At 35.2% G+C, this 25,917-nt stretch overlaps 1 protein-coding gene across 1 annotated transcript; it reads left to right on the forward strand.

The window, feature by feature from the left end:
* Positions 1-501: 501 nt before the first annotated feature.
* LOC113235323 (putative leucine-rich repeat-containing protein DDB_G0290503) lies at positions 502-25,525 on the forward strand. Its single transcript, XM_026470984.1, is given in 20 exon segments — positions 502-625; positions 9,869-9,978; positions 10,187-10,282; positions 17,329-17,436; positions 17,519-17,575; positions 17,872-17,919; positions 18,118-18,193; positions 18,382-18,485; positions 18,572-18,743; positions 18,868-19,001; positions 19,511-19,641; positions 19,719-19,869; positions 20,528-20,710; positions 21,499-21,614; positions 21,832-22,079; positions 23,279-23,448; positions 23,925-24,046; positions 24,278-24,389; positions 24,463-24,702; positions 24,785-25,525. Coding segments are annotated over 20 exon segments (3,153 nt in total). The 5' UTR covers positions 502-591.
* The last annotated feature ends 392 nt before the right edge of the window (positions 25,526-25,917 follow it).

The following is a 25,917-nucleotide window of genomic DNA, read 5'->3' on the forward strand; positions in this document are numbered from 1 at the left end:
AGTAATTTTGATAATACACTATTGTAAAAAAATTCGAAATTTAAACCGATGGCAGTTGTTATATCTCTTCGCCGATGACACAAAATTTAAAGAAAATAAAATATATTTGCAATTTCATACTTATAATCTTCTTTTGATTATTATAATACACTTTAAATTTAGGGGCTCAACATAAATTTTCTAGTTACCTAAATACATAATACGTATACTTCTTAATTTTATTTATCTTTATATTTTATCTAAATAATTACAACAGCTTTTTTTGGTGTAATAAATTTTATTGTATTCTTTTTACTTTTTTCCATCGTCTAAGCTTTATTTTTAGTTCTAGTCATTTCCTGATTGTTTCTAAAACTGGCCATATAGAGTAATCTTACTTTTCTTTCTTTGCAAATTAAAACACACAAATGACGGACTCTTGGACACTTCACATTTTTTTGGAAATTTATCAATAATATATAATTTGGAATGCACAGAGGTATATAAAAAAATTGTAGTGCAAGTTAATATTGTAATCACTTTATAATTAATTATATGCATTTCAATATCACTCATTGTTGTACGGAGTACATTTTTTAGTCAAGTGTAGTAATGTCTTATGAGCCAGACGAAGCGAGGATCGAAGGTAAACCTGATAATATTTAGTTTAAAATTTAAAATAACAAAACATTTTCACCAAAATTTGCTTAGGTACTTCATATTATGACTAGCAAATTGGAAAAGGGGTGTGAAGTACCAATATGTATATATTATGTATTGATCAGCTCCTGCGGTTCTATCAATAAATGAGAAAACTAACTGATTTTAGTACTTTAACAAAGATCTTTATTAAAATATAAAATAAAATATAATATAATAAAACTAATAACGTGACAAAACACGACATAATGTTGCCAGTCGATACTATCGATAGCATAAAATTATGAACAATATAGATAACTCGCAACACTATCGATAGTATTGACCCTGACTCTTGTAAAAACAATCGATACTATCGATAGTATTGATTCTCCGCATGAACTATCGACACTATCGATAGTATTGCCCTGCCGACAGTTCTGTATCACGCAATAGTATCAGGTACAATATAAAGCCATAATGGCCAACATTGTCTTGTGGAATTATATTGAAAATGAAATTTAATTTTCAGCAGTGTTTTGGTAGTTCGTAAGTAAGTTTCTGAATTTTCTACGTTAACATTACTAAATTAACGACAGCTAACAAATCACTTACACAACACATAGTACCAGTTACATAATACGTAGCCTATAAATATTAACCAATACTATTGCGTTATACACGACTCTCGATTGCGAAAAGCTATCGATTTTATCGATAGTATTGCAAGTATTCAATATTATTGCTATTTTTATGCTATCGACACTATCGATCGATGGGGATATCGATGTTATAGATAATGTTTAAGGTCAACTATCGATAGTGCTACTATCGATTTTTTTTGCAACACTAACACGACATGAAGGGAGTTCTGCGAGACGACTAAATACTTTTGAAAAATAGCTCTCAATGTCACACCGGCTAGTATGCAAAAGATTGGTCATCCATGCTCAGATATTCCTCCTCAATTATTTACACCTGGCTTTCCTTATAGTATCAAAAAACTTTGCCAGTCATGAACACTACATACCCATTTCGTATACCCATATCACATACCCATCTACGGCCAAACTCATACTTGCCCTTTAACACTTGCTTTCGTTAAAGCATCAGTAACCATATACTTGGTTTCTAAATAGTTCAGCTTTATAGTATCCTTTTCTAATGCTTCTCTAATAAAATGATAGCGAACATCAACATGTTTTGTCTGCTGATGTTGCACCGGATTTTGAGCTATTGTCATAGCAGATAGACTACCTGTGTGTATCGTGATAGGCAACTCCACCTTGCCGGTGATTTCGTTCAGAATGGCTTCTTTTGTAGCTTCAGATAAGCTAACGTCCTCAGCGTCAGCTGTCGATAAGGCTTTACATTTTTGCTTAGTGCTCTGCCAAGAAATGGCCATTTAACATCTTAAACACGTTGCCGGAGTAAGACCTTCAGTCCATAATATTTCCTGAGTAATCAGCATCTGCAAAACCTTGAATGTTTCTTATAAGATACGTCTTTAGAGTATACAAGTCCAATGCTCTTGGTACCTTTTAAACATCTCAAGATCCTTTTAGCTGCGATCCAGTACACTTTATCATAACAATTGCAGAACTGACTCATGAAGTTTACTGCATGTGCTATATCTGGCCTTAAGCACACAGCTATGCAACGTATTGATTTGCATTCTCGCCATATTTACAGAGGTTATTCTATATACAAAACTGAACCCAAATCACTAAAATAATCTGTCAATCAAAAAAAACCGAAATTCTTATTTTTTATTTAATTACGTTAAACAACGATTTGCAATCACCTGATCCAAAGGTCACTAACTATTGCAAGGTACGTGCAACCAAACAGCGGACCGTGTAAAGAGAAGCCAGTGTTATCTCTTTCTCAAACGCAAGCGCGCAGTGCGCTCGCTCACGCTCTGGGATAGCCGCATAAGATCGCCGCAATCAATAGTTTGCCAAATCTATCTAATCTATCGCGAAATGCGCACGTAGTTTGTTGTGTTTTTACAAGAGATTTTTTGTTTACAACAACTGTATTACCCATCAAGTGCTTCTTCATAATATTGACGCCAAGTGCTTAACTATTACAGGGTGATGTGAAACGTTTAGTTTACATGGAGAAGATTACGAGTGTCGAACAATTTCGTGCAAAAACCGTCTCCGCTTTCAAACTTGTGAAGTCAACTAAGTCAGTTTTCAAACTAGTGTTCAGAAAGTTGAAACGAAACTCTCGATAACATGCGAATTTTTGCATAGCCAGTGATAGTGGATACTGCAAGGTTTTAACCTAAAATTGGCAAATACCAAAAATACGTAATCATAATAAGATAAGATAAGATACGCATATGTACACATATATACGCAATATTTCATCTTCAAGTTTCCGTGAATATGGTAATAAATAAAAGTGCAACTGGCAGTGAACGGATTGCAAGAATGTCTCTAGTCGCCGACGTAACGATGATACCCCTGTGCCTTCAACGTGTTAACGTTGAGGGTGTTAACCCTCAACGGTGTCAGCTGGTCATCCAGTAAACTCATTTGAATCAATTTCGTTGTGCGATGTACAGACGAATGACAATACAGTGAGTAATTCATCGATCTCGTATAAGGATTTTGGCTAACTGTTAGTCAGTAAATTGGACTCAAAATTAGAGAATATTGTGGAATCCTTATCTCATAAAATTATAACAACAATTAGACAAGAATTGAGTAGCACTGTAGATAAATTGAAAAACGAGTTTACTGAGACAACTGATTTCCTTGTGAAAGAACAAAATGGTTTGAAATCGCAAATTTTCCAACAATCTAAGACAATAAAGGAGCTTGAATTAAAAAATTCGAGCCTACAGGAGTCCTTACATACTATTAACAAGAAGTTGACTTTATTGGATAATACTCGTATGTCACGTTCCGCCAATTTTGGAATTGCATGCTGTGCCAGATCGGAGCAATGAAAAGGTTATGGAACTGTTCAGGAACATGTGTGAAATTCTAAATGTTCAACTAGAAGATTCCGCTGTACGTGTTTATCGGCAGGTTGCAAGGATGACGCACTCCGACCGTCCCCGCAACATATTAGTAACTTTACAATCATCCCGCCAGCGCGACGAGGTCATTTCTATTGTGCACCGTTTCAACAAAAAACGTGCTGACGATACTCTTAATTCCGTTCATCTTGGCCCACGTGCAAAGTTTATCAATCCAGAAGTGTACAAGTCCAGTAGTGTACTCAATGCTCAAGTCAGGATTTGAGTATTATTTCAAGCACTGGAAATACGACCCTAATTGCAAAGACTTGAGTATGATTTTCAGTGCTCACTGCAATACTCAAGTCCTGCCTTGAGCATTGAGTAGAGTTCTAGAATACGAATCTAAGGGTCGTATTCTAGAACTCTACTCAATGCTTAAGTCAGGATTGCAATTGAAACACAAGCACTGGAAATACGACCCTAATGGCAGGGTTTGAGTATGATATCAAGTGCTTTAAACCATACTCAAAACCTAACTTGAGCATTGAGTAGAGTTCTAAAATACGACCCTAAGAGTCTCAGTAAGTGTAAGAGTCTCAATGTTAACTAATATTTAGCTATCTTCATTGTACTGCTTACTTATAAATAAGGTCTACAATATTTTAAGTACCTTTTATTTTTTATGAATATTTTGTATGAAAATATAAATAGGATACGATCTAAGACAACTGAGATCTACTTAAATGTACTGGACTGCAACTACGATATCGTCTGTCTGACAGAAACAAATCTAAATTCTTCAGTTTTTGACAATGAGGTATTTGACACTAGAAACAATGTTTTCCGTCGAGGCAGACATTCTACGTCTAGTAGGAAAAGGGATGGAGGCGATATAGTCGTAGCGATTATAAAACCATTTAGTGTAATTTGCAGATACCAGTGGGTTAAAGAGTATTATAATACTTTCGTATCTTCTGTGGATAAGCTCACTTAGCGTTAATATTAAGAACTTTTGCAAATTTGTCAATAATAGAAAGGGTTCATCGTCTCCCATTCCCCAAACTATGTCTTATGGTAATTGTTGGTGCTAGATCACCAATTCTCGTAGGATCGTTAATGTTCGGTGGATTGTATTTGTTCAGGTTCTTGATCTGGATCGATGGGGTTCTTGCTCTTCTCGGGATCAGGATCATAAAAGGAAACACTTGTTAGTTGAACAAGTGTTTCATTTATGACTGCGTTCATTTTTGACTGCTTACTGATTACGTTTATTGCTCAAAATGTTCCTACTTATATACTAAATCAAGTCTCTTATCTAGTAGAGGTGTCGGCGAGCAGGCGGTCGGCGCAGTGCGCTGGGGGTGGAGTGTTCCTGTGCGTAGCTCGGTGTCCGTAACAGTAATATATCATCGTCAGACAGACAGGAGATATGTGAATTACTCTCCAATTATTTCAGTTCAGTATATGAAAAGTCTAATCTCGTATCGGCCTCTACTGCCAAACCTTCCGACAATCTTGTCACCAAGTCAAACTACTACTCTGGTCTCATTCTTCATAGTTTACATATATCTCCACTAGACGTTTTTGCTAAAATTAAAAAGATCGATGCTAATAAGGGCGCGGGACCAGACGGTATTGCTCCCTTATTCATCAAAAGATGCGCAGCGGAACTTAGTATGCCTTGATCTTCAATAAATCATTAAAATTAGATACTTTTCCTTCAGCTTGGAAGACAGCACATGTTATTCCAATTTTAAAACGTGGTGACAAATCCGAATGCGAAAACTATCGCCCGATTCGTATTTTGTCTTGTTTCTCAAAAATATTTGAATCAGTCGTATACGACGTTCTTTATTGCTATCTCAAACCTTACATATCTCCTCGACAGCATGGTTTTATCAAGTTAAGATCCACCACTAGTAACCTGTTGGAATATAAAAGCTTTCTCTGTTCAGCCTTTGCCAGAAGAGTTCAAGTTGACTCGATCTATACTGATTTTTCTAAAGCCTACAACATTGATCACTCCATTCTAATAAGCAAATTGAGTACTTTTCGAATTCATGGAGATTTGCTACGTTGGGTAACATCCTTTTCAATAGTAGCCAGTTTGTTGCATTGAATGGTAATTTCTCTTCACCAGTTCGGGTAACATCAGGGGTTCTTCAGGACTCGCATCTGGAGCCGCTGTTTTTCGTGGCTTTCATTAACGACCTTATTAACCGTTTGTCCTATAACTGCTTATTCTACGCAGATTATCTTAAGATTTACTCTAATATTACCAGATTAGAAGATGTAATTAAGTTACAGCGAGATTTGGACTCGGTTGATGACTGGTATACTATAAATCGTATGTTTCTTAATGTTAAATGTGTGGTGATTTCTTTTACCAAAAATATTCCTAAAATCACGTTTAACTATACTCTTAAGAGCAATGTCCTTGCACGTAAGTCATCGGTCAAGAATCTCGGAGTCGGAGTCGACGACAAATTGACTTTCAGAGGTCATTACGATTACATAATTATTTCTAGAACCACAAGATCCTTTAAAAATCCAACAAACATGTTATCATTATTTTGTTCACTAGTACGCAGTATCCTTGAGTACAGTAGTGTGACGTGGTCTCCTTACACCTGCACAGAGGTCGAGTTGCACGGGTTCTGTGACGCGTCAGAAGCATACGGTGCAGTCGTGTATTGCCGTACAAAGGTGAATGGCTCTTATCAAGTTACATTATTGCAAGCAAAGACAAAAGTTACTCCTAGGAAGCATAAAACGACCTTGCCTCGTCTCGAATTATGTGCAGCTGTTTTATTGACTAAATTAATTAAGATAGTAAAAACAGCGCTCGACTGCGAACACACAACAATCAATTGTTGGACAGACTCTGTGATCACACTTGGATGGATAAGAGGAGAAGCAGGCAAATGGCAAACCTTTGTTGCTAACAGAGTATCTGAGATACAACAAACGCTACCACAGGCAACATGGTATCACGTTGCGTCTGCCTAGCGGCAGGCCTATAGGTTATCACCCAGCAGACGTCATATCGAGAGGAACAGAGCCCAACAAACTACAAACATGCGAATTATGGTGGAACTGGTGGACTGATAAGAGTTGGTGGCAGACTACAAAATTTCCTGCTACCTTACAATTAAAAACACCCCGTATTATTACCATATGAGCATCATATTAACATAGCAACAGTGAACCGACGGCGACGTGAAACAAAAGACAATAAGAAAAAAATGACAGACAAATTACAATATTGGTTTTTATTTGTAATAACCATATTTGCAATATTTGGCACAACTGTAGCGAATTATACTATAAAAAATTTGGGACCAGGACTATATATAGAACAAATGGGAAATGCGACATTGGAACATTTAGAATCAAAGTTGATTACGAGAGACGTGTAATTAACGAAAACTTAGCAGCAATAAGTAATTTAAGACACTTTGTGAGTACGCAATAACAGTTGACAGGCAGACGCATAGCACTTAATATTACGATGCGATAAGGAGAGAAAACATTTGATCAGAGGACATACGAATATTTAGCTGAAATCAATCATACTAGAAAAAGAAGAGGTTTATTAGGACAGTTCTTGACTTCTATATTTGGTGTGAACGACGAAGTATATAGAGACATCAACTCACTGCAACAAAACCAGCAAAAACTCATAGATGCAGCGAATCATCAAACCAAATTCATGATTTCCACCATATCAGCAGTAAACCAGACAGAAGAGAGGATACAACAAAAACTAAAAGTTTTCTAACAAAGCTAAATCAAGCTATAAATTACATTAACTATAACAACAAATGGTATAAAACAGTCAACACGGACCGCATACAAATTCAAGTGATGCAGTAATACCAATCAGCATATAACTACATTAAAGAAATTATGGACTACTACTCGGGATTAATGTAGATATATCTAGCAAAAGCTACTGTATATAGTGTAATATCTCCAAAAGACATAGCTGACGTAATAAAAGACGCAAACAGCAAATTACCCTCTAATCTCAACATCATACAGACGCAGCTGATTGACACCAAATTAGCAGAAAACGAGACGCATATTAGAATGCTATCTTACTTCCCGATAGCAGAAAAGGCAAAATTCACTTTAATACACGTGACGCCAGTATCAGTGAAACGTCCAGATAGAACATTTCAAAGTCTAGACCCTCTTCAGCCGTTCATAGGAATAAACTACAACAATGAGCGCTATTTTAGACTTACTCATGAAGAATTCAGAAGTTGTTTGCACAAATACAAGAACTTTATTTGCTTCCCTGTGGCGGTGATAAACATGCAATTAAATAAAAATTGCATTGTTAGACTCATAACTAAGAATCACACTACAGACTCCCCGACTAAGACTTACAATTTGACGAGGGACATAGTATGGCAACAAGTTCAAATATCAAACACTTGGTTATATTTAACGAAGAAATCAGACACGGTGTCCATTGTGTGTGACGGACATACAAAATAGGTCTCCATCAACGAAATTGGAATTATACAAATTTCAGAAAACTGCATAATAAAAACAATGACTACTACTTTAGCCGCGAAAAGAATTATTTCACTAGACATTTTGCTTCTTGTAATAGGATTGACCAGTTTAAGTTAGACAGTAACAGATCTTTATTAATTTTTAAAGAACAAGTTTTAGATAGTACTAGAGATATTTTTAAACAGTTAATGAATAAAGAAAGTTCATTACAAACAACCCTAGACAATACTGTTTGGCGGAGTATAAATATCCAAACATATGTACCTAGTTTCACATCATTAGTAATATTTTCACTTTTAGCTTTATTAATTTATTCTTGTGGTCCACAGATAGCGCAAAGACTACGAGCCATGGTAGTAGCCAGACGGTTGGTGACACCAGACAGCAGCAGCGGCCCGGCTGCTGACGACAGAGCCGACCAGCAACCCTCCAGCAGGCCTGCATCTCCGTTTCAGCCACAGACAGAACCAGCTGTGAGGAAGAAGTCACCTCAACTTTACGAACAGAAGACTTTTTCCTGAGAGGCGCCAAGATGTTCACGTTCACGTGACATGAACAGACAACCTGACCAGACATAAATTACCACGTGACAATAATAGACTACTCAGCAGTGCACTGACCGAATAGCAATATGCAAGAAAAGCCTGCTGAGTAGACGTTTCCTTTGTTTTACATTTAAAAATTACGTTGTAGATATACACGCACACATGTAAATGGAATTTGTATAAATAGTCTAGTTTTTAAAAATAAAGATCTCTCTTTGAATCCAGACATCAACGCTGTCTCATTGACGACGATGGAACTCTCCTGACTACAGCATCCTCTCACTGCGGCTAAGACACCTTTAGCCGTCAGCTTATCTGATCAGTCTTGTGAATCTGTGAGACTGGCAGTGAGAAAATACACTCCTTGCACCTCTTATCCTTCCCACCTTCCGTCTGTTACCTAAGATCGCAAAGTAACAGGATTCCTCTACCTATCTATACACGTATCTATATAGTAGTGTATGGTTAGCGCTACGCTGTTAGGTAGGAAAGTAGGGTTGTTTGTGATAGGTTACAGCTTTCCCTTACCATTTCATGTACAGCCAGCTAGCTTTAATTACACGTACAAGACGATACTCAACAGTAAAACTTATCACACCCAACAAATACTACACAAAGACAGAGGTAAAGTTAGTTGGTTCTACACAGAGATTTATCTTTATACTGCGGAATAGTAGCGTTCCACAGACATTCCTTTTTACGGTACAATTGTATTAAGTTTTAATTAATTACGGTACTCAGTTTCGGCATGTAAACTGTCTCAGAAACACGTGGTCAGCGGTCGGGAAAACAAAACGTGTCGTCACTGCATACTATCCGATCGGATACCATGTTCGCCGGCCACACAAGCTTACTAGCTCAATCACAAGACAGGATATTTAAATCAGTGGTGGGGGAAGCTAGTAGCGAAAATAATAGAACTCCATCCTATTCGAATCAGCACCTGTTTGCCAGACCGGGTATTAGCCCCGCTCTGACAAACAGGTTTTCCGATCTTTGTATCAATAATAACTTTATTGTATCTTTTTTTCTAAGTTTGACTTATACCACTTACTTACACTTAATAATATGGCGATTGAATTGTTTTTTCGTTAAGAATAAATAATAAAAGACCTATAAGCAAAAATAAGGAACAACAATTTAGTCTGGCCAATTAAGACTTACACAAGTTTTAATCATGGATTTTCTTCGTTACTTTTAGAGGTTAAAGAAACGCCGCGTTCCCCGAAATGCCGGATACCGCAACGCTGTCCACCGCTGCGGTCAAGGACCCAAAGTAGCAAAATGACACGCAATGTAGAGGATCACTTGGTTAGATATGTTCGAAACCTATTTTTTTTAATATGCACATAGGATACGACACGAGTTTGATATGTTAGGAGTTAATTTAAAGTTTATCGAAGGAAGAGTAGGTAGGAAACGTTGGTTCATAGGTGTAGTTTCGCCATGGGCGTACATATTCTCCATTCATTGTAATATATAAAGAAACGGGTACTTTGTGCCCAATATATCTTTCCAGCATTCGCCGAAACCTAATAATAACGACGTTCGCTTTACCTCACCAACCCCACGCATGGTAACGAAGTGCACAATTTCTAGACCACGTTCTACAGAGGTCAGTCAACAATACGTACTTTTTACGGTTTTAAAACATTACCAGGGTCATAGTCACCCAACAGGCATAAACTTAAGTTATACCCACATGCTCAACTAGCACATATTCAACTAGCTGTCAGTTTAAGAATTTGCAAATTATGTAAGGGTGCCTACAAATCCAGCTAATGCACACAGGTGCATTAGCTGGATTTCGCAGACAGCTGCGAAAGGCTCGCGAGCTGCACACGTGCATTACTTAGTGCTATTATGAGTTGTCACTACACAGGCGCACTTAATTCAAAGTCAAAGGATTTATTCATCAAGACAACACAGTACATTGCCTATAAGTAAGTCAAATTACAGAAAATACAGACTTCAATTACTCAGGTATACATAATAGTAGTCTTAACATCATGATTTTTTAAGAAATGAATTTAGATTTGAATCCATAAATTCGTTGTCTTTATAAATAGCGTGAATTTCAAAGTAATTTTTCAAAGTTTTAATCTTTGCTTGAATGCAGCCATTTCCAAGTCAGTTACACTAACTGGTAGTGCATTGTATATATTAATTTTCATATTTACGCCCTGTTTTAATGTTTTTACTAATCTGGTTTTATTTCTTACTAGTCCGTTTACTTCTCGTGTTTTGTGTATATGTGTCTATCTTCGCTATATCATTTTTTGTTTCATGTATCTCTAATAATGATCTGTATACAGGGTGTCCCAAAACTCAACGTCAAGCGGTCACTGGGCGAGAAGCCAGGTTATATCAGTTCTGGTAAAAATTAAAAAAAATCCATGTCACTTAGATAAGTGATAATAGGCATTTTTTTGAAAATGTTGAAAATCGATACCCTAGACCACATGTTTAGGTACTGTCATCACAAATTTTCAAATTTTGGAGTGATGTTTTTTAACGTCATCATAAATAATCATGCTATTTATTGCAGTCACAAATCAAACAATAAACGTTATGAGTTTAGTAAAAAAAAAATAAGTTTCATTGAGTCGTAGCTTAAAAAAAATATGTCAGCTAGCTTTGACACTTCATATTTAAAAAAAATATACTACACTACCCTGGGCAATTTATTTTAAAAGATGGCCCATATAATCAAGATTTCAAAATGGTACAATACTTGCCACTCTTCATTCCATAAAAAATATTATAACTTATTTTTTGCAAAAGGAGCTCGTTTCAAAAAAAACTCATGCCATGATAAATAATACTTTTGTGTGCTCAAAGATTGGCTTTAACATCGCGGAAGTGAGATGGTCATATGTGATAGAGTGAGATGGATAGTGACGCTGTGCGACATGAATTAGAGTGAGCGAGACGGATAGTGACGCCGATGCTCTATTATTGATCATTGGTTATTATCATTTAGTACGCTACGTTCCTTCGTTTACTGTGCATCTTCTCGTAATCGTGTAACTTTTGTACTGACGACTTTGGCTTGTGTTACCCTGGACTTGATATTGCATCTGTGTTGACGACTCTGGCTTATTCCCTGGACTCGATTTGTGTTGTGTAAACTGTATTAGTTAGTACTTAGCAAAACTAACACGTTTCGCGACATGCCGTATCTGTACACAGCGGAAGAATATGCGAACATGCATCTTATTTACGGTGAATGCCATTGTAATGCCTCTGCCGCAGCCAGATTGTATCGCGAGAGGTACCCAAACTTAGAGCGTCACCCAGATCACCGCGTGTTTGTCAATGTACACCTGGCATACTCGGAAGGACGATTGCCTAGTGCTCGTACGAGCGGTAGAAGACCTCAAGGAGACGGCGACGACGTAATTTTAGAAGAAATTCGAAATGATCCCAGCACTTCAGTACGTGCGATTGAAAGAGCCACTGGAATACCGAAAAGTATTGCTCATCGAATTTTAAAGCAACACGAATATCACCCGTATCATGTGCAACGTGTACAAAGTTTATTACCTCGTGACTACTCTCTCAGAATAGATTTTTGTAGAACAATGTTGGTGAGAAATCATGAAGATCCGCAATTTATAAACAAAATTTAATGGACTGTCGAAACAACATTAAAAAAAGATGGTTATTTAAACTTGCACAATGTACATGGCTGGCACACGGAAAACCCGCATTTAATGCGTGAAGACCGGTCCCAATACCAATTCAAAGTCAACATGTGAACCGGAATTTTAAATGGACAAACTACTTAGATATTCTTTAAAACGATTTGCAAACGTTACTAGAAGATGTACCACTCAACATCTATAGAAAAATGTGGTTTCAACAAGACGGTTGCCCAGCGCATTATGCTCGTTCTGTACGTGATTATTTAAACACGGAATATTCCGGAAGGTGGATTGGGGCCTTGGTTCAATTTTGTGGCCTTCTCGATCTCCGGACCTAAACTCCCTTGATTTTTTTTACTGGGGTTGCATAAAGGAAAAAGTATATGCAAAACCTATAGAAAATCTAGCCCAATTACGCCACAAAATTGTTGAAGCAGCAGAAGAAATTAGTTTGAGAATATTCGCACGATTGATAAAAAGATCTTTTCTGAGGCGACGCAGAGCCTGTATTCGTGCCGAAGGCAAACAATTTGAGCATTTCCTTTAACATTAAAGTATTACAATACTTCCTTTCGTTTCATTTTGATTACAATTTATTCTAATACAACAATCGACTAATTATTAAATTGACACACTCACATGTGTTAGGGTAGATTATTTTGTTTAATGCGTTGTCACTATCCATCTCACTCTATCACATATGACCATCTCACTTCCACGATGTTAAAGCCAATCTCTCAATCACACAAAAGTGTTATTTATCATGGCATGAGTTTTTTTTTTAAACGAGCTCCTTTTGCAAAAAATAAGTTATAATATTTTTTATGGAATGAAGAGTGGCAAGTATTGTACCATTTTGAAATCTTGATTATATGGGCCATCTTTTAAAATAACTTGCCCAGGGTAGTGTAGTACATTTTTTTTTAATATGAAGTGTCAAAGCTAGGTGACATATTTTTTTTAAGTTACGACTCAATGAAACTTATTTTTTTTTTTACTAAACTCATAACGTTTATTGTTTGATTTGTGACTGCAATAAATAGCATGGTTATTTATGATGACGTAAAAAAAATCACTCCAAAATTTGAAAATTTGTGATGACAGTACTGTAGTCTAGGCTCTATGAGTAGAATTGCTGGCTGAATATAGCTAGTGAATATAGTTTTTGTAATTAGAATGCTTTTGAAGAATTGAAATAAGAAAACAGAAGGTCTTGACAGATTACATATTACATCCTAGACTGAAAGTATAAACCATGTAAAAAAATGTGAAATAAACCAAATTATTGAAGTTAATCCCAGTTTATATTCTTAGAAGTACCTCTCGCTACGCATTAGAGCTACCCCTCAATACAAGTAGTGGAGGCGCCGGGTAGGGATTACAAGGATATAGCTTACTTTTTCTTTTTTCTTTTTTTAGTTTGATAGACATATTGTCCTATGTATGCGCATAGTTCGTGCTCACCCGCCCACATGAACAAGAACTGTCTGCATTCGGGGAAAATATATTTATTTAATTAATTAGGCGTCCTTCATATGGAATATCCCCATCCCATATGTTTGTTAGGATATGTTGTTAGGGTTATATGTGTTTTTGTGCTCGTTTGTTTGAAGAAAGTGAGAAAAGCTGATGGAACGTGATAGCTGCAGGATGAGGACTAAGGCAGCTGGGAGATCAACAGTGATATAAACCAGTGATCGTCCGATGGATGTTCAAGCCTGTGTCGTCGTTGTGGCAGCATGCACGTTGGAGATAGCTTAGGCTTAGACAGTTAGGAACTTGTAGTAATGTTTAGAAATTTATTAGGATCATTCAGCCAGTTTAGGGTCGCTGAAATAAAGTGTTAGGGTTTAGTCAGGTTCCCTAATTAGCTAGGATAGCGAGTAGTTATATTTTTGATTTGTTTGTTTAGGATGTGGTCATGGTCTGTCCTTTTAGATAGGTTTTTGGCAGACTAAAGCCATAGCCTCCTCGGTGGTAACTTGTTGGTAAGGTAATAGCTTCCGAGCAGTGTGTGGCTAGCCTGTAGTAAAGGCTGAACACTGATGTAAGTTGCCTATCATAGGTAGAGCACCAGCTAGGGATATTCACTCCTTCAGCTGTGAGGAAGAGGGATATAGTCTAGGCTCTATGAGTAGAATTGCTCGCTGAATATAGCTAGTGAATATAGTTTTTGTAATTAGAATGCTTTTGAAGAATTGAAATAAGAAAACAGAAGGTCTTGACAGATTACATATTACATCCTAGACTGAAAGTATAAACCACGTAAAAAAATGTGAAATAAACCAAATTACTGAAGTTATTCCCAGTTTATATTCTTAGAAGTACCTCTCGCTACGCATTAGAGCTACCCCTCAGTACAGTACCTAAACATGTGGTCTAGGGTATCGATTTTCAACATTTTCAAAAAAATGCTTATTATCACTTAACTAAGTGACATGCAATTTTTTTTACCAGAACTGATATAACCTGGCCTCTCGCCCAGTGACCGCTTGACGTTGAGTTTTGGGACACCCTGTATATACAATGAAATTAGTCATTCTATATTTACCAAAGTACTCTCTAACAGATCCACGTTTGTGAATACCTGAGATAATTCACATTACTCGCTTTTGCAAGACCAACACTCTCTCAATACCAGAAGAATTCCCCAGACTGTTAAAGCATAACCAATAATTCATTGAATATAAGCATACTATACACTTAGAATACTTTCTTTATTTACTAGTGGTTTAAATTTAAGTAAGGCAAAATTTGCCGATGATAGTTTTTTACATATCTTATCAATGTGAAGATAATGAGTCAATGTGTCCTGAATAACATATTCTAAGAATGTTGTAGATCTAGTAAATTTTTTTTCTGACCTTGTTTTATATTCTATGGTAACGGATTTTGTCTTATTAAGGACGTCGGTGGTAAGCCATTTACTCAGACTATCCATAACAACTGTTCGGTTTTCGAGCATTTGTATTTTATTTGCGGCTGAGATTCCTACATGAGTATCATCTGCGAATATATTTACTTTGATGATAATGCGTTTGGCAAGTCGTTAATATAGATGAGGAATAACAGAGGTCCTAATATTGGTCCTTGCGGAACTCCTATGTTCATGTTTCTAACATCAGAAGATATGCCTTCCACCATTACAGATTGAGTTCTATTCGAAAGATAGGACTTAATCAAACTTAGTTCCTTATTTTTAAACCCGTAGTATTCTAGTTTCTTTATAAGAATATCATGTCATGGGCAGTCGAAGGCCTTTGAAAATCACAAAATTGTAGTATGAAGCATAAGACTTTTTTCTGATCGCAATCTCTGTAGCTCTTCCTGTCCTAAAGCAATATTGGCTGTCTACGAGCAATTTATTAACCTCTAAAAATTATGTTATTTTTCTTTTCAATATCGATTCCAAAATTTTTGATATAATAGGCAGTACACATACCACGTACCGGTCTGTAGTTATTTACGGCGTCATATGTAAAGGTTATTTATTATACGACCTACTTTCAACACATCAGGAAAAATTCCTACTGTAAGGCATTAATTAAATATAAATAGTAATATGTTTAGTAAATTATCATTTTGAAAAATCAGGCATTTAAGCACCCCAGGGTCTATATTAGATCGTTTGTTTTTTTTAAGTTCTTTATAGTCAGAGTAAGTTCATTATAATATAGGTTAAAGTTCATAGTTTATTTTTCTTCTTTAGCTTTATATAGGTATGACATACATTTATCGATATTCATAGATAATGTTTCACTGGCTTTATATGCTACTGTAATGAAATATTCATTAAAATAATCTGCAATTTCTTTTTTACTTTTTATTGCCATATTATCCTTTTTATTTTTAATTCTATCTATTACTGCTCTTTTTAGATTTCTTTTAGTGTGTTCGTTTACTATTTTCCAAATTTCTTTTATTTTATTACTGGATGCTTGTATTATTTTAATACAATCAAATTTTCTTCTAGCCAAGATCGTATTTTTAAGAGCCTTTTTATACAATTTCTCTTTGAGCATGGATGTTACATTGAATAATTTCCATTTTAGACAGATTGTTTGTTGATATTACTATACCATTTTAGACATATTGTTTTTAACCGACTTTAAAAAAGGAGGAGGTCCTCAATTCGACTGTTTTTTTTACATGTATGTTACGAGGTAACTCCGCCATTTGTGAACCGATTTTGACGATTCTTCTTTCGTTGGAAAGAGGGTACCTCCATAGTGATCTCATTTAATTATGAAGAAAATCATCTACCTCTAAGGGTGGTTGTTCACGCTTGAAGATTCATTTTTATAAATAGCGCCTAAATTTTATTATAAGGAGCAATTATTTTAATGATTGATGCTCCCATTCAAGGTTTTTTTCTCTCAATATACTTTGAGTAGTGAGAACCGATTTTATTGTCTCCCGTGTCAAGTTCCGTACAGTTTCGAACTAGGGGATGAATCCGGGTTTGCGCGCTTTCCGGTAACCGATTTCAATAAAACTAGGCAAGTAGATGTAATTCCACGTACCTTTGAGGTCGGTTTTTTCAGTACTCTGTACTGAGATTATTTGATATTATTGTATATTTTTCTCACTGGAATAACTACATCAAGATAATATTTGATTGTTTCTAAATAACTATTCATTTTTTTCATTTGTGTCATCCGTATTTAAAATTATTCAATAAATTTGTAATCCTTATTTATTAAATAATTAAAATATATTTAATTATATTCAGTCCATTTCAGGACGAAATAGGAATTTTTGATCAACAATTTGTTATTAGTAAATAGTTATAAGTAATATTGTTAACAATTGTACGCGTGCAGCGCACAAGCAGTGCCTTTGCAGCACATTCGCCAGATCTGTAGGCACCCTTGAGCAAGCTGAAATAAAAAAGGAACTTTATTTTCTAAAATTATAAATTACAAGTCATTTTATGCCAATGTGTAGAGTTAGCACTTTTCTATCTACTCTTATCATTTTGATCCTTTTCAAACAATGTATTTTTTATTGCAAGAATCGGGCACGATCCGCTCAAAATCATGAGGAAAAAACAAAGAACATGGCCCCGCACCGTTGTTCGGTATCGGACCGAGTCAGGCGCCAATCTCCAGCTGCGAACAAAGTAATAAATTTATAATTAAATCTGAAAATAAATTAAAAACTCAGACTGCATTCGAGAGTTAACATATTAATTTATGTTCCAGAAAGTACTGAGTAAAAGGCCAGAAGTATCATCTCTCATTTCGAAAAATCAAGCTACAGTAAGTGGTTCCTTCGTATTTAAAAATTAGTTCAATATAGTTTAAATATGTAATTGCTAATTGTAAGTAAATAAATTTTTATTATTATTATTTATATAAAATGTATACTTTGTCGATTATGATTGGATCACAAGAGATAAACGACGTGAATCTGGATCGATTTCGACAAAACTATTGCAAGGGCAAAGTCCGAGTGAACCCAGTGTTGTATACATTAAACTCTTATTTATGTTTTTGCTATGAGTTGTATTTTGTTTGGCATAAAGTTCATGAAATAATATTAACTGTATTTTCAGAATCTCCAGCAAAAGATGCACGTGATGCATTCTAAGCAGCAACTACAAGTACGCTATCGTAGAAATATTTTTCATCTTTTCATTATAGAAAACATCTGGTACAAAAATATTTAATTTTAGCAAGGAAATTTTAAATTTAAAAATTAATTATTAATTTTAAAATTTTAAAATTCGTTGGCTTTAATTTTAATAACTTTTTCAATTATATTTTGTATTGGTTAAAAACATTTTTCTTTTTTAAACTAGGATGTACCAAAAGAGTACGATGAGTCAGAGCTGGACCACGATTTTAATGAAATGGTTTTAAATGCCACTGAAGAAGGTAAGCCTGTTGTCATTATCTGATTGCAACTATAAAGTATAGTATTTTTTAACCGAAAAGTATAACATTATTTCTTGCAATTTTTACCATTATTGCCTTGTTATCATTTACCATTGCCATTATTACCTTGTTACCATTTATCATTACCATTATTACCTTATTCATAATTAAACAAACCAAAATTTCAGACGAACACACACAAGATATGCCATCTGTGACAGAAGTAATGCTTGATTGGCAAGAGAAAAAAATGATATTTGATAAAATGAAAAGTGAACTGGAATCTCGACAGGTAGGCATAATTAATCGAATTAATAAGCTTTAGAGCCAATTTGTTCAATGAAAGTTTGAACATAACAAGTTCTTTTGTTACAATAGAATGAGATTATGGACTTGTATGCCGTTCTAAAGAAAGATAAAAGAGCAATGTCCGCTCATGGTCACCAATTACCTTCCACTGAAGAATTAAAGATTATGAACGTGGCAAGAATGTCTTCCTGTCAATTATTTCAGCTTTACACAGGCTCTAAAAAGATTGAAGGTAAGTTTTGCTTCGATTAAAACTGTCATGTACTATGTAACATTAGGTTTCTTTATTCGAGATCACGTTTAGGCAACAACTGAATATTTTTTGAAACTAGTCAGTGATATTGTCTTTTCAGACCCCCGCCAAGGAAAGGGCAATTTAAATATTGACGTAAATAAGTTTTACAATATGCCTAATAATATAATTGGTGTTTGCGACCAGACGTTAATAAAAAGAAAAGAAATTATCGATTGGTTTGAGACTTTGATAAAAGAAGAAAAGGTACGCACGTAACGAATTTTAGAGAATATATTATTTGACTATTACGTATCAACATATCAAATCAAACAAGTATACTATTTTATGTGGTCTGTGGGTACTATATTTAAGATCATTGGGTACTATAATAGAAATTTAGAGAGCAACTCGATCAATGTAAACTTTTCTTATCCACAACTAACCACACACGTGTATGTCACGCGATTATTCCCACCACAGACCACATAAATTTATTTCTTCCTTCCGTGTTTCCCACACTTATAAACCAATTTCGACGTCTGTTTTTTTGGAAAGTGAATACCTCAGCAGTGGTCTCATTCAATTTTCCAGAAAATACACCACTAAATTAGGGGATTTAAGGATTTATTGTACTGGTTTAATGGATTTTACCTACTTTCCGTTTACTCGATTGCAATAAAACTTGACAAATAGCTGCAATTCCACAAACTTGGAAGTGTTTTTTTATAAAAAGTATTATTTACTATTTGATGACCATTGGAATTCAATTTCAGGGTATAAGTACATACAAACTTACAAAGAAAATTAACCAATTCAATGCAGAAAATGAAGTACTCAAAAATTCATTACAAACCGTGAAAGCTGCACTTTTTCTGGAACTTGACGAAATTGTGGGTTACTTGAAGTAAGTTCAATTGATATTGAAACTTTTTGACAAATGTAAATTACGAATATATTGTAATCATAATGTGATTGTTGCAGGAAAAGCGTGAACGAGACCATAGCCTTTCAGCTGCGGACGGAAGATCTGACTTATGAGTTATCGGAACTAAATTCATTGAACGCTGACCTACGGAAACAACTTCATACCGCTGATAACATGAAGTCACCTACAATTAAATATAAAATTCAGGTTTTTATAAACCCAAGAATAAACTCGCAAAAGTCGTACTTAGGCACTCACTGATGTATCAATAATGAAATTGAATAATTACTACTTAGGACACGTGTTATTATGGTACAACATTACACAGAACTGCAGCGTTTCATACGTTACGCACTGCGACTTCTAAAAACAAATTCTGTACTTATACTACAAAAATGTATCTAGTTGGTGATCATTTACTTCTCATGTCCCATAGCCTTTCCAGAATCTCAATTTTTACTTTGATTTCAACACAATATTCCGTACAACTAAAATGAATTACGTTCCTGTCAACGTACTATTTAAATACTAGATTTCAATGAATAACGTTTTGTGTTTCTTTTTTTCCAACGAACATTTTTTAAAGTTTATTATTACCTACTAAAGTAAAAAAAAACGTTGAAACAAGGTTTTTTTAAGCACCTGAAAAAAATTCCGCCGATTTCACGCCGATTACTTCGCCACCATCAGACGCTGCTGCGACGACGATTTTACAATCGGCACGCATTATCTATAGTCGTGACTAAAAAAATGGGCAAAAATGAACTTTTTTTATTTAATCTGTATTTGTGTCATATTAGTGAACAATGTGTCTATGTATCGATCTAATAACATTATGTTCGTTTATAACGGTGTATTTTAACAGGAATTAGAGAAAGAACTAAAGGAGGAGAAATGCAACAAAAAAATGATCAGAGATAGATTAACTCGGGCAGAAGGTCAACTAAAAATTGGCAATGACCGCGTGACGCACCTCGAAGCTGCATTGGAACAGGCTCGCCAACAGAATTGGACACTAGAACGTACCGTGCAACAACTAAATGACCAGGTTAGCTATCCCCAGTGACGATTTAGCAGCATTATGCGCAGAATCGAGCCTCCCCTAACGAGTCGACGTACCATATCGCTCCCGCGCGTTTAGCACGCTCTGGGCAACAATCGGCAAGCACCTTACACCAATCAGCAAATCCTTTCACAGCGATAGCAAGCATTAGGGCGCATTTATTTCATCGCGCTCACGCCGCGTGCTTCTAACTGTCATGGCAAAATACGCTCTATTTGTTTAACTTTTACGTTTTAACTTAAATGAGCGTCCCGGGCACACGGGCGAGTCTGGCTTGAATTTGGCCTACGCAGCGGCCCGCGCGGCGGCCGGGCGTTGTATTGTTCTAAGGAATTTAAATGTTGTTGCCTAGTAAATAGAATTCAGATTCGCCATTAATGTGTTAATAATGTACATGAAGGAGTAATAACTGGCGTTCGCCGTGCGGCGACCGTGCGAAAACTTACGCCTCGTGTAACTGGGCTCTTATAGTGTATGCCATCGACACGATAAAGAGAAGAGACACGCCGTTCGCAAGTTCAATCCAAAATCAATGTGGCAACAGACATTGATTCGAGCCGGCATCGGCAGATCGAATGAATGTTATTTATATTGTTCGATCTTTGTATCATTGATAATAACAAACTAGTGTAGTAATTCACAAAAAATATGATGAGAAAAGTGAATATCTTGGTGGTAAAAATATAAATTTTATAAAATAAAATATAAATATCTTAACACTTTAATTTAGCACAAAATCAACAATTTTATTATATTTATTATTTATTCACCAGAACCAAAAATTACAATCAGAATTTGACAAAGAGTTAAACAAATTCACTGAGTCAATAAGAGTGAACACCGTGCATCTCGAAGAAATCGCAATGGCGCGAGAGAAACTGCAAATAGAGTATGTTACACAATACAACATTTATTATAAATTAATTGATACAAAATTATTATCATTTTTATCATGAATTATAGCAACAGAGTGCCTGATTGATAAGTTAGTTTCGTAGTAGAAGCACACACAACGCAGCCAAGTAGTATTTAGATAACCTTAGCACTCAATTCATCATATTATGAAGTGCTTAGAACTTGGGTATAATTTAGTATATATACTACAGAAAAGAAGACCTTGAGAAGCGTTTAGAAAAGTTATCGGACACATACAACAAATCGCTGGAAAAGATGCAACGGGAAGCTGATCTCAACTCAGAGAAACTTGCAGAAGCTGAAAAGAAGTTTGATGACGAAAAAGAAGATAGACAAAATTTGGACACAAAACTTAATAATATATGTGCACAACTGTTTGAATTGGAGTTACGTTACAAAGATACATTAAATCAATTGCAAGAGAAGGATATTCAGTACAGTAAGTTTTAGTTTATAGAAACAAACAGAGCTTGTATTATTCAACGATAGATCCTTTCTATTGGCTTGCTTCCTCTTTATTGTGTTCTGCACATGCAGGGGATGTAGTTTGCGATAATCACCAGGTCTAGAGTACGGTCGTCATATGAATTATTCATAATACTGATAATATTTTGCTTTAATGTAAATCACAGTAGTCATGCTAAGGCCTATTTGATGTACGGACGACAGCATATCAAGTTAAACCATAACGGATCTTATTCCGTTGCTATGGAGGTTATATTCCAACAAAAGTGTATAGCTTGGTGTGATATTATTAACTGTACGTTAAGCCGAGCGGCTTTATTTCAATATTGAAATCTAACTGACCAATGTTAAATATCAACGTGAACAATGTTAAGTCTTCATCAATAATCATTTTGGATGTAACGTTTGCATTTGATTTTATTCATTAGTTCCTGTAGCTGATGCTGTTGAGCGCTTTTCACCTAAACTTTTATTTCTCACATTCTAGCGCGATGATTAGATGTAAGTTTTTATTACACTTATAGAACAACTTATGAGATTTAATTATAAATACAAAGGTCGAACACTTCCGATCCGGGCGGATTCGTACCGACGTCTCCTAGCAAACCGTGGCAGACGCTATGCCTACTAAGTCTCGGAATGAACCAGCGTACCTCACGAATTTTTGTATGTGCTTGTTGTCGGATCTTTGTATTTGGTTTTCAACGATTTTTTGGCCGTAGCGCCATCTATGAGAAATGTAAGAAAGTATTTCGTCACCCAGTTACGTACCTTTACAGCTACCAGCCCTGGCTAGAGATTTTGCTATTAACTGTAACAAAATTTTTATTGAATGTCAGAATGTTTCACCACCATTCAATATCTTTTTGTGAAATTACTCCACTAGTTTGTTTTGTTTTGTGTCGTTCCGTGGCTTAGTTGGCATAACGTCTGGCACGGTTTTCTAGGAGACGTCATTTCGAATCCGGCCGGAAGACAGGAATTTTTTCTAAGGAATCTTTGTATTAATAATTATTACAGACTAATGTATTTCAAATATTTCATTTCGATATTTCTTAAGAGTGCTGCATAATCTTTTTTATCGGTTGTCTCACTTATCGAAATACCAAATAAAATTATTTCAAACACGGAAATTAGTGTGAAATAGTACAATAAAATAAATATCACTTACAGATGAAGCCATAAATAGCAAAAATCAACTAGAAGCTGCAGCACAAAAAGAAGTTTTAACAGTTACACAAGAACTGGAAGCTGCTAGACAAGACTTAGAATTAGCTAATATAGAACTTGATGATTATAGAAAACGTTTAATGAATCAGGGTGATACTATACGGGAAATAGAGGTTAGTTTCCACTTCTGAGTATCAGTAAAACATACGTATTGAATGACTTTGTTTAAGTTAAATATTATAAACATAATAGAAATGTTGGAGCATTTTTATACAATATCCGTCCGCATTATGGCGTATATTTTAGAAATTATAGGTTGGGAACGTGGGAACCTAAGCATGCGTTATTTATATAAATTACAAAGACATCATAGTCTAAATTTAGTCAAATATGAAATTGAAGATGTCCTTCAAAACATAAATTACAACGTTGAAACTAAAAGTAACCAAAAGAGAATAACTAAAATGCTTCTTTCTTAGGAACACTATTATACAAAATATAATACATATGTCAAATTTATACACGTTAGGAAAAGCAATTCCAAGTAAAGCCTTGTTGACAAAAAACTCATTGGTTACCTACTTGAAATCGCTTTTTCTCGCGATACTAGACTATAGACCTAACTATGAAATGCCTTACACATTGTCAGCACAACTTAAAAGAAACCATTAGCTTGGAGAAGAATTTGACAAATGAACTTAAAAGAAAAGAAGAGTACATTGAGGAACTCGTTAAAAAACAAACTATTTTAGAACAACAACTACAGGAAGGGTTAGTGATTTTTTTGCATTGTAATTATTTTTGTTAACGCCAAATACCTAGACAATATAAACGAGTAGAAAAAACTAACGCAACCGGAGGAAGCGATAGTATGTATATGCATATGATACCATAAATTGCAAAGTCAAGGTATTATGACGAAGTTTCAGGAATATCATACTTAGATGACAAAATGATAAACAATATGATAACAAAATTTAAATTATTAACTTTTGATTACAGTGAATCGAAGATGGAATCCTACGAAAAGCAAATGACATGTCTTAAAGAAAATATAAGTAAATTAAGAAAGGATTTCGGAGAATTTGAAAATTTGACTCAACTTCATGATATGGTAATTTAACATGAGATGCTTACATATTTCTAATTAATGAAAGAAAAGGCTCAAAAATATTTTATTTTCGCAGATGAACCAACAACGTACAAAATTGTTAGAGGCAACTCTACAGTGTAGCAAATTAGCGAATGCACTTGAAATGAAAGATCTTGAACTTGAAGGTCACTTACAACATATAACTGAACAAGAAGCCATCTTAGATCGACGCGATGGTCTAGTTAAACTTTTAAAAGATAAAGAAGTAGATCAAAATAATATGATAAAATTGTTAAAAGACAACTTGGAAATGCGCGCTCAAGCAGACACCGATGTAAGTTACATAACATAAGCATCAAAATGAGTGTATCTCATACAATTCACCAATATACTTCTGAATTATTCTTTTATTGCAGTTAAGTCAACAAATCGTACATAAGAACCGAGAAATCGAAACTCATATCGCAAACTTGGAAACAAGTAAACAACAAATATTACAATTAGAAAAAATCATTCTTGGTTTAGAAGATCAATTGCGGAAAATAAACTCGCTAAGAAGAAAAGATCAAGAGAGAATAAATTTATTAGACAAAACACTGAATGAACTTGAAGCTAGTCATACAGAATCCAACCGTTATATGGACACTCCTGTAGATAACCTTGATGACTTAATTAAAATACTTGAGGACGAATTAGGTACGTCGTGTCAACGCGAGTTTGAAGACCGACAGGTAAAAATTCTAAAAAAGCAGTACTTTGAAGATCGAAACAAGGAAAAACTTGACAAATATGAACATCAGGATGGAGATAATTCTTTGTACCAAGCGGAGCACGACAAAATGCCTACAAAAATTGTAATGGGCAATTTTGTCAAAAAGACATACTTGACATCAAGCGACGAAAAATATAAAGGGGAACTCGATCACAAGAAAGCAATTACAAGTATCGATGCGCAGAACTGGGTACCCCTTCATGCGGAAACTGAGTACGCTATAACTTCCGGTTCAAATGTAGACATGCTACTACCCCACAGAAGAACGATTCCGACAGCGCAAATTAAAGACCAATGTTTGTCGAGAAAGTTCCAGTTACTGACTTCTAATCAACGTGATGAAAAAAAGTGCAAAATGTTTAAATTGGCTGGGCATAGGCTCTAAAGCATTGACTTCGTGTTTTAGTTTTGTTTTTGTAACGTAATAAAAAACTGTAAAATATTTAAATTGGCGGGGCATAGGCTTTTTAAAGCTTTAAGTTATGTGTTTTAGGTTCATCATTCTTATAACGTAAATATAATAATATTTGCGACAACTATTGAATCTAATTTTAAAAAAAACATTACAAAACGCTAAAAGTAAAAATTTATTGAAATAATTAAGAAATTAACAAAGTAACGAGAGAAGCTAAATGATTGTGAGTTCGACGGCAAAGAATAGAGAGCGCGCTGCCGGCGTGGTGGGCTTAAATACAACGGCCCTCTCCGTTCACTCCATCGAATAGCGTGATGTTGCAGGTTGCGTCCACTAGACTAGGGTTTTCTCCTAGTACAGCC

This window comes from Hyposmocoma kahamanoa, unplaced genomic scaffold (genome assembly GCF_003589595.1).
Source record: "Hyposmocoma kahamanoa isolate Upper Pololo Valley unplaced genomic scaffold, ASM358959v1 87, whole genome shotgun sequence".
In the NCBI taxonomy this organism is placed as follows: domain Eukaryota; kingdom Metazoa; phylum Arthropoda; class Insecta; order Lepidoptera; family Cosmopterigidae; genus Hyposmocoma; species Hyposmocoma kahamanoa.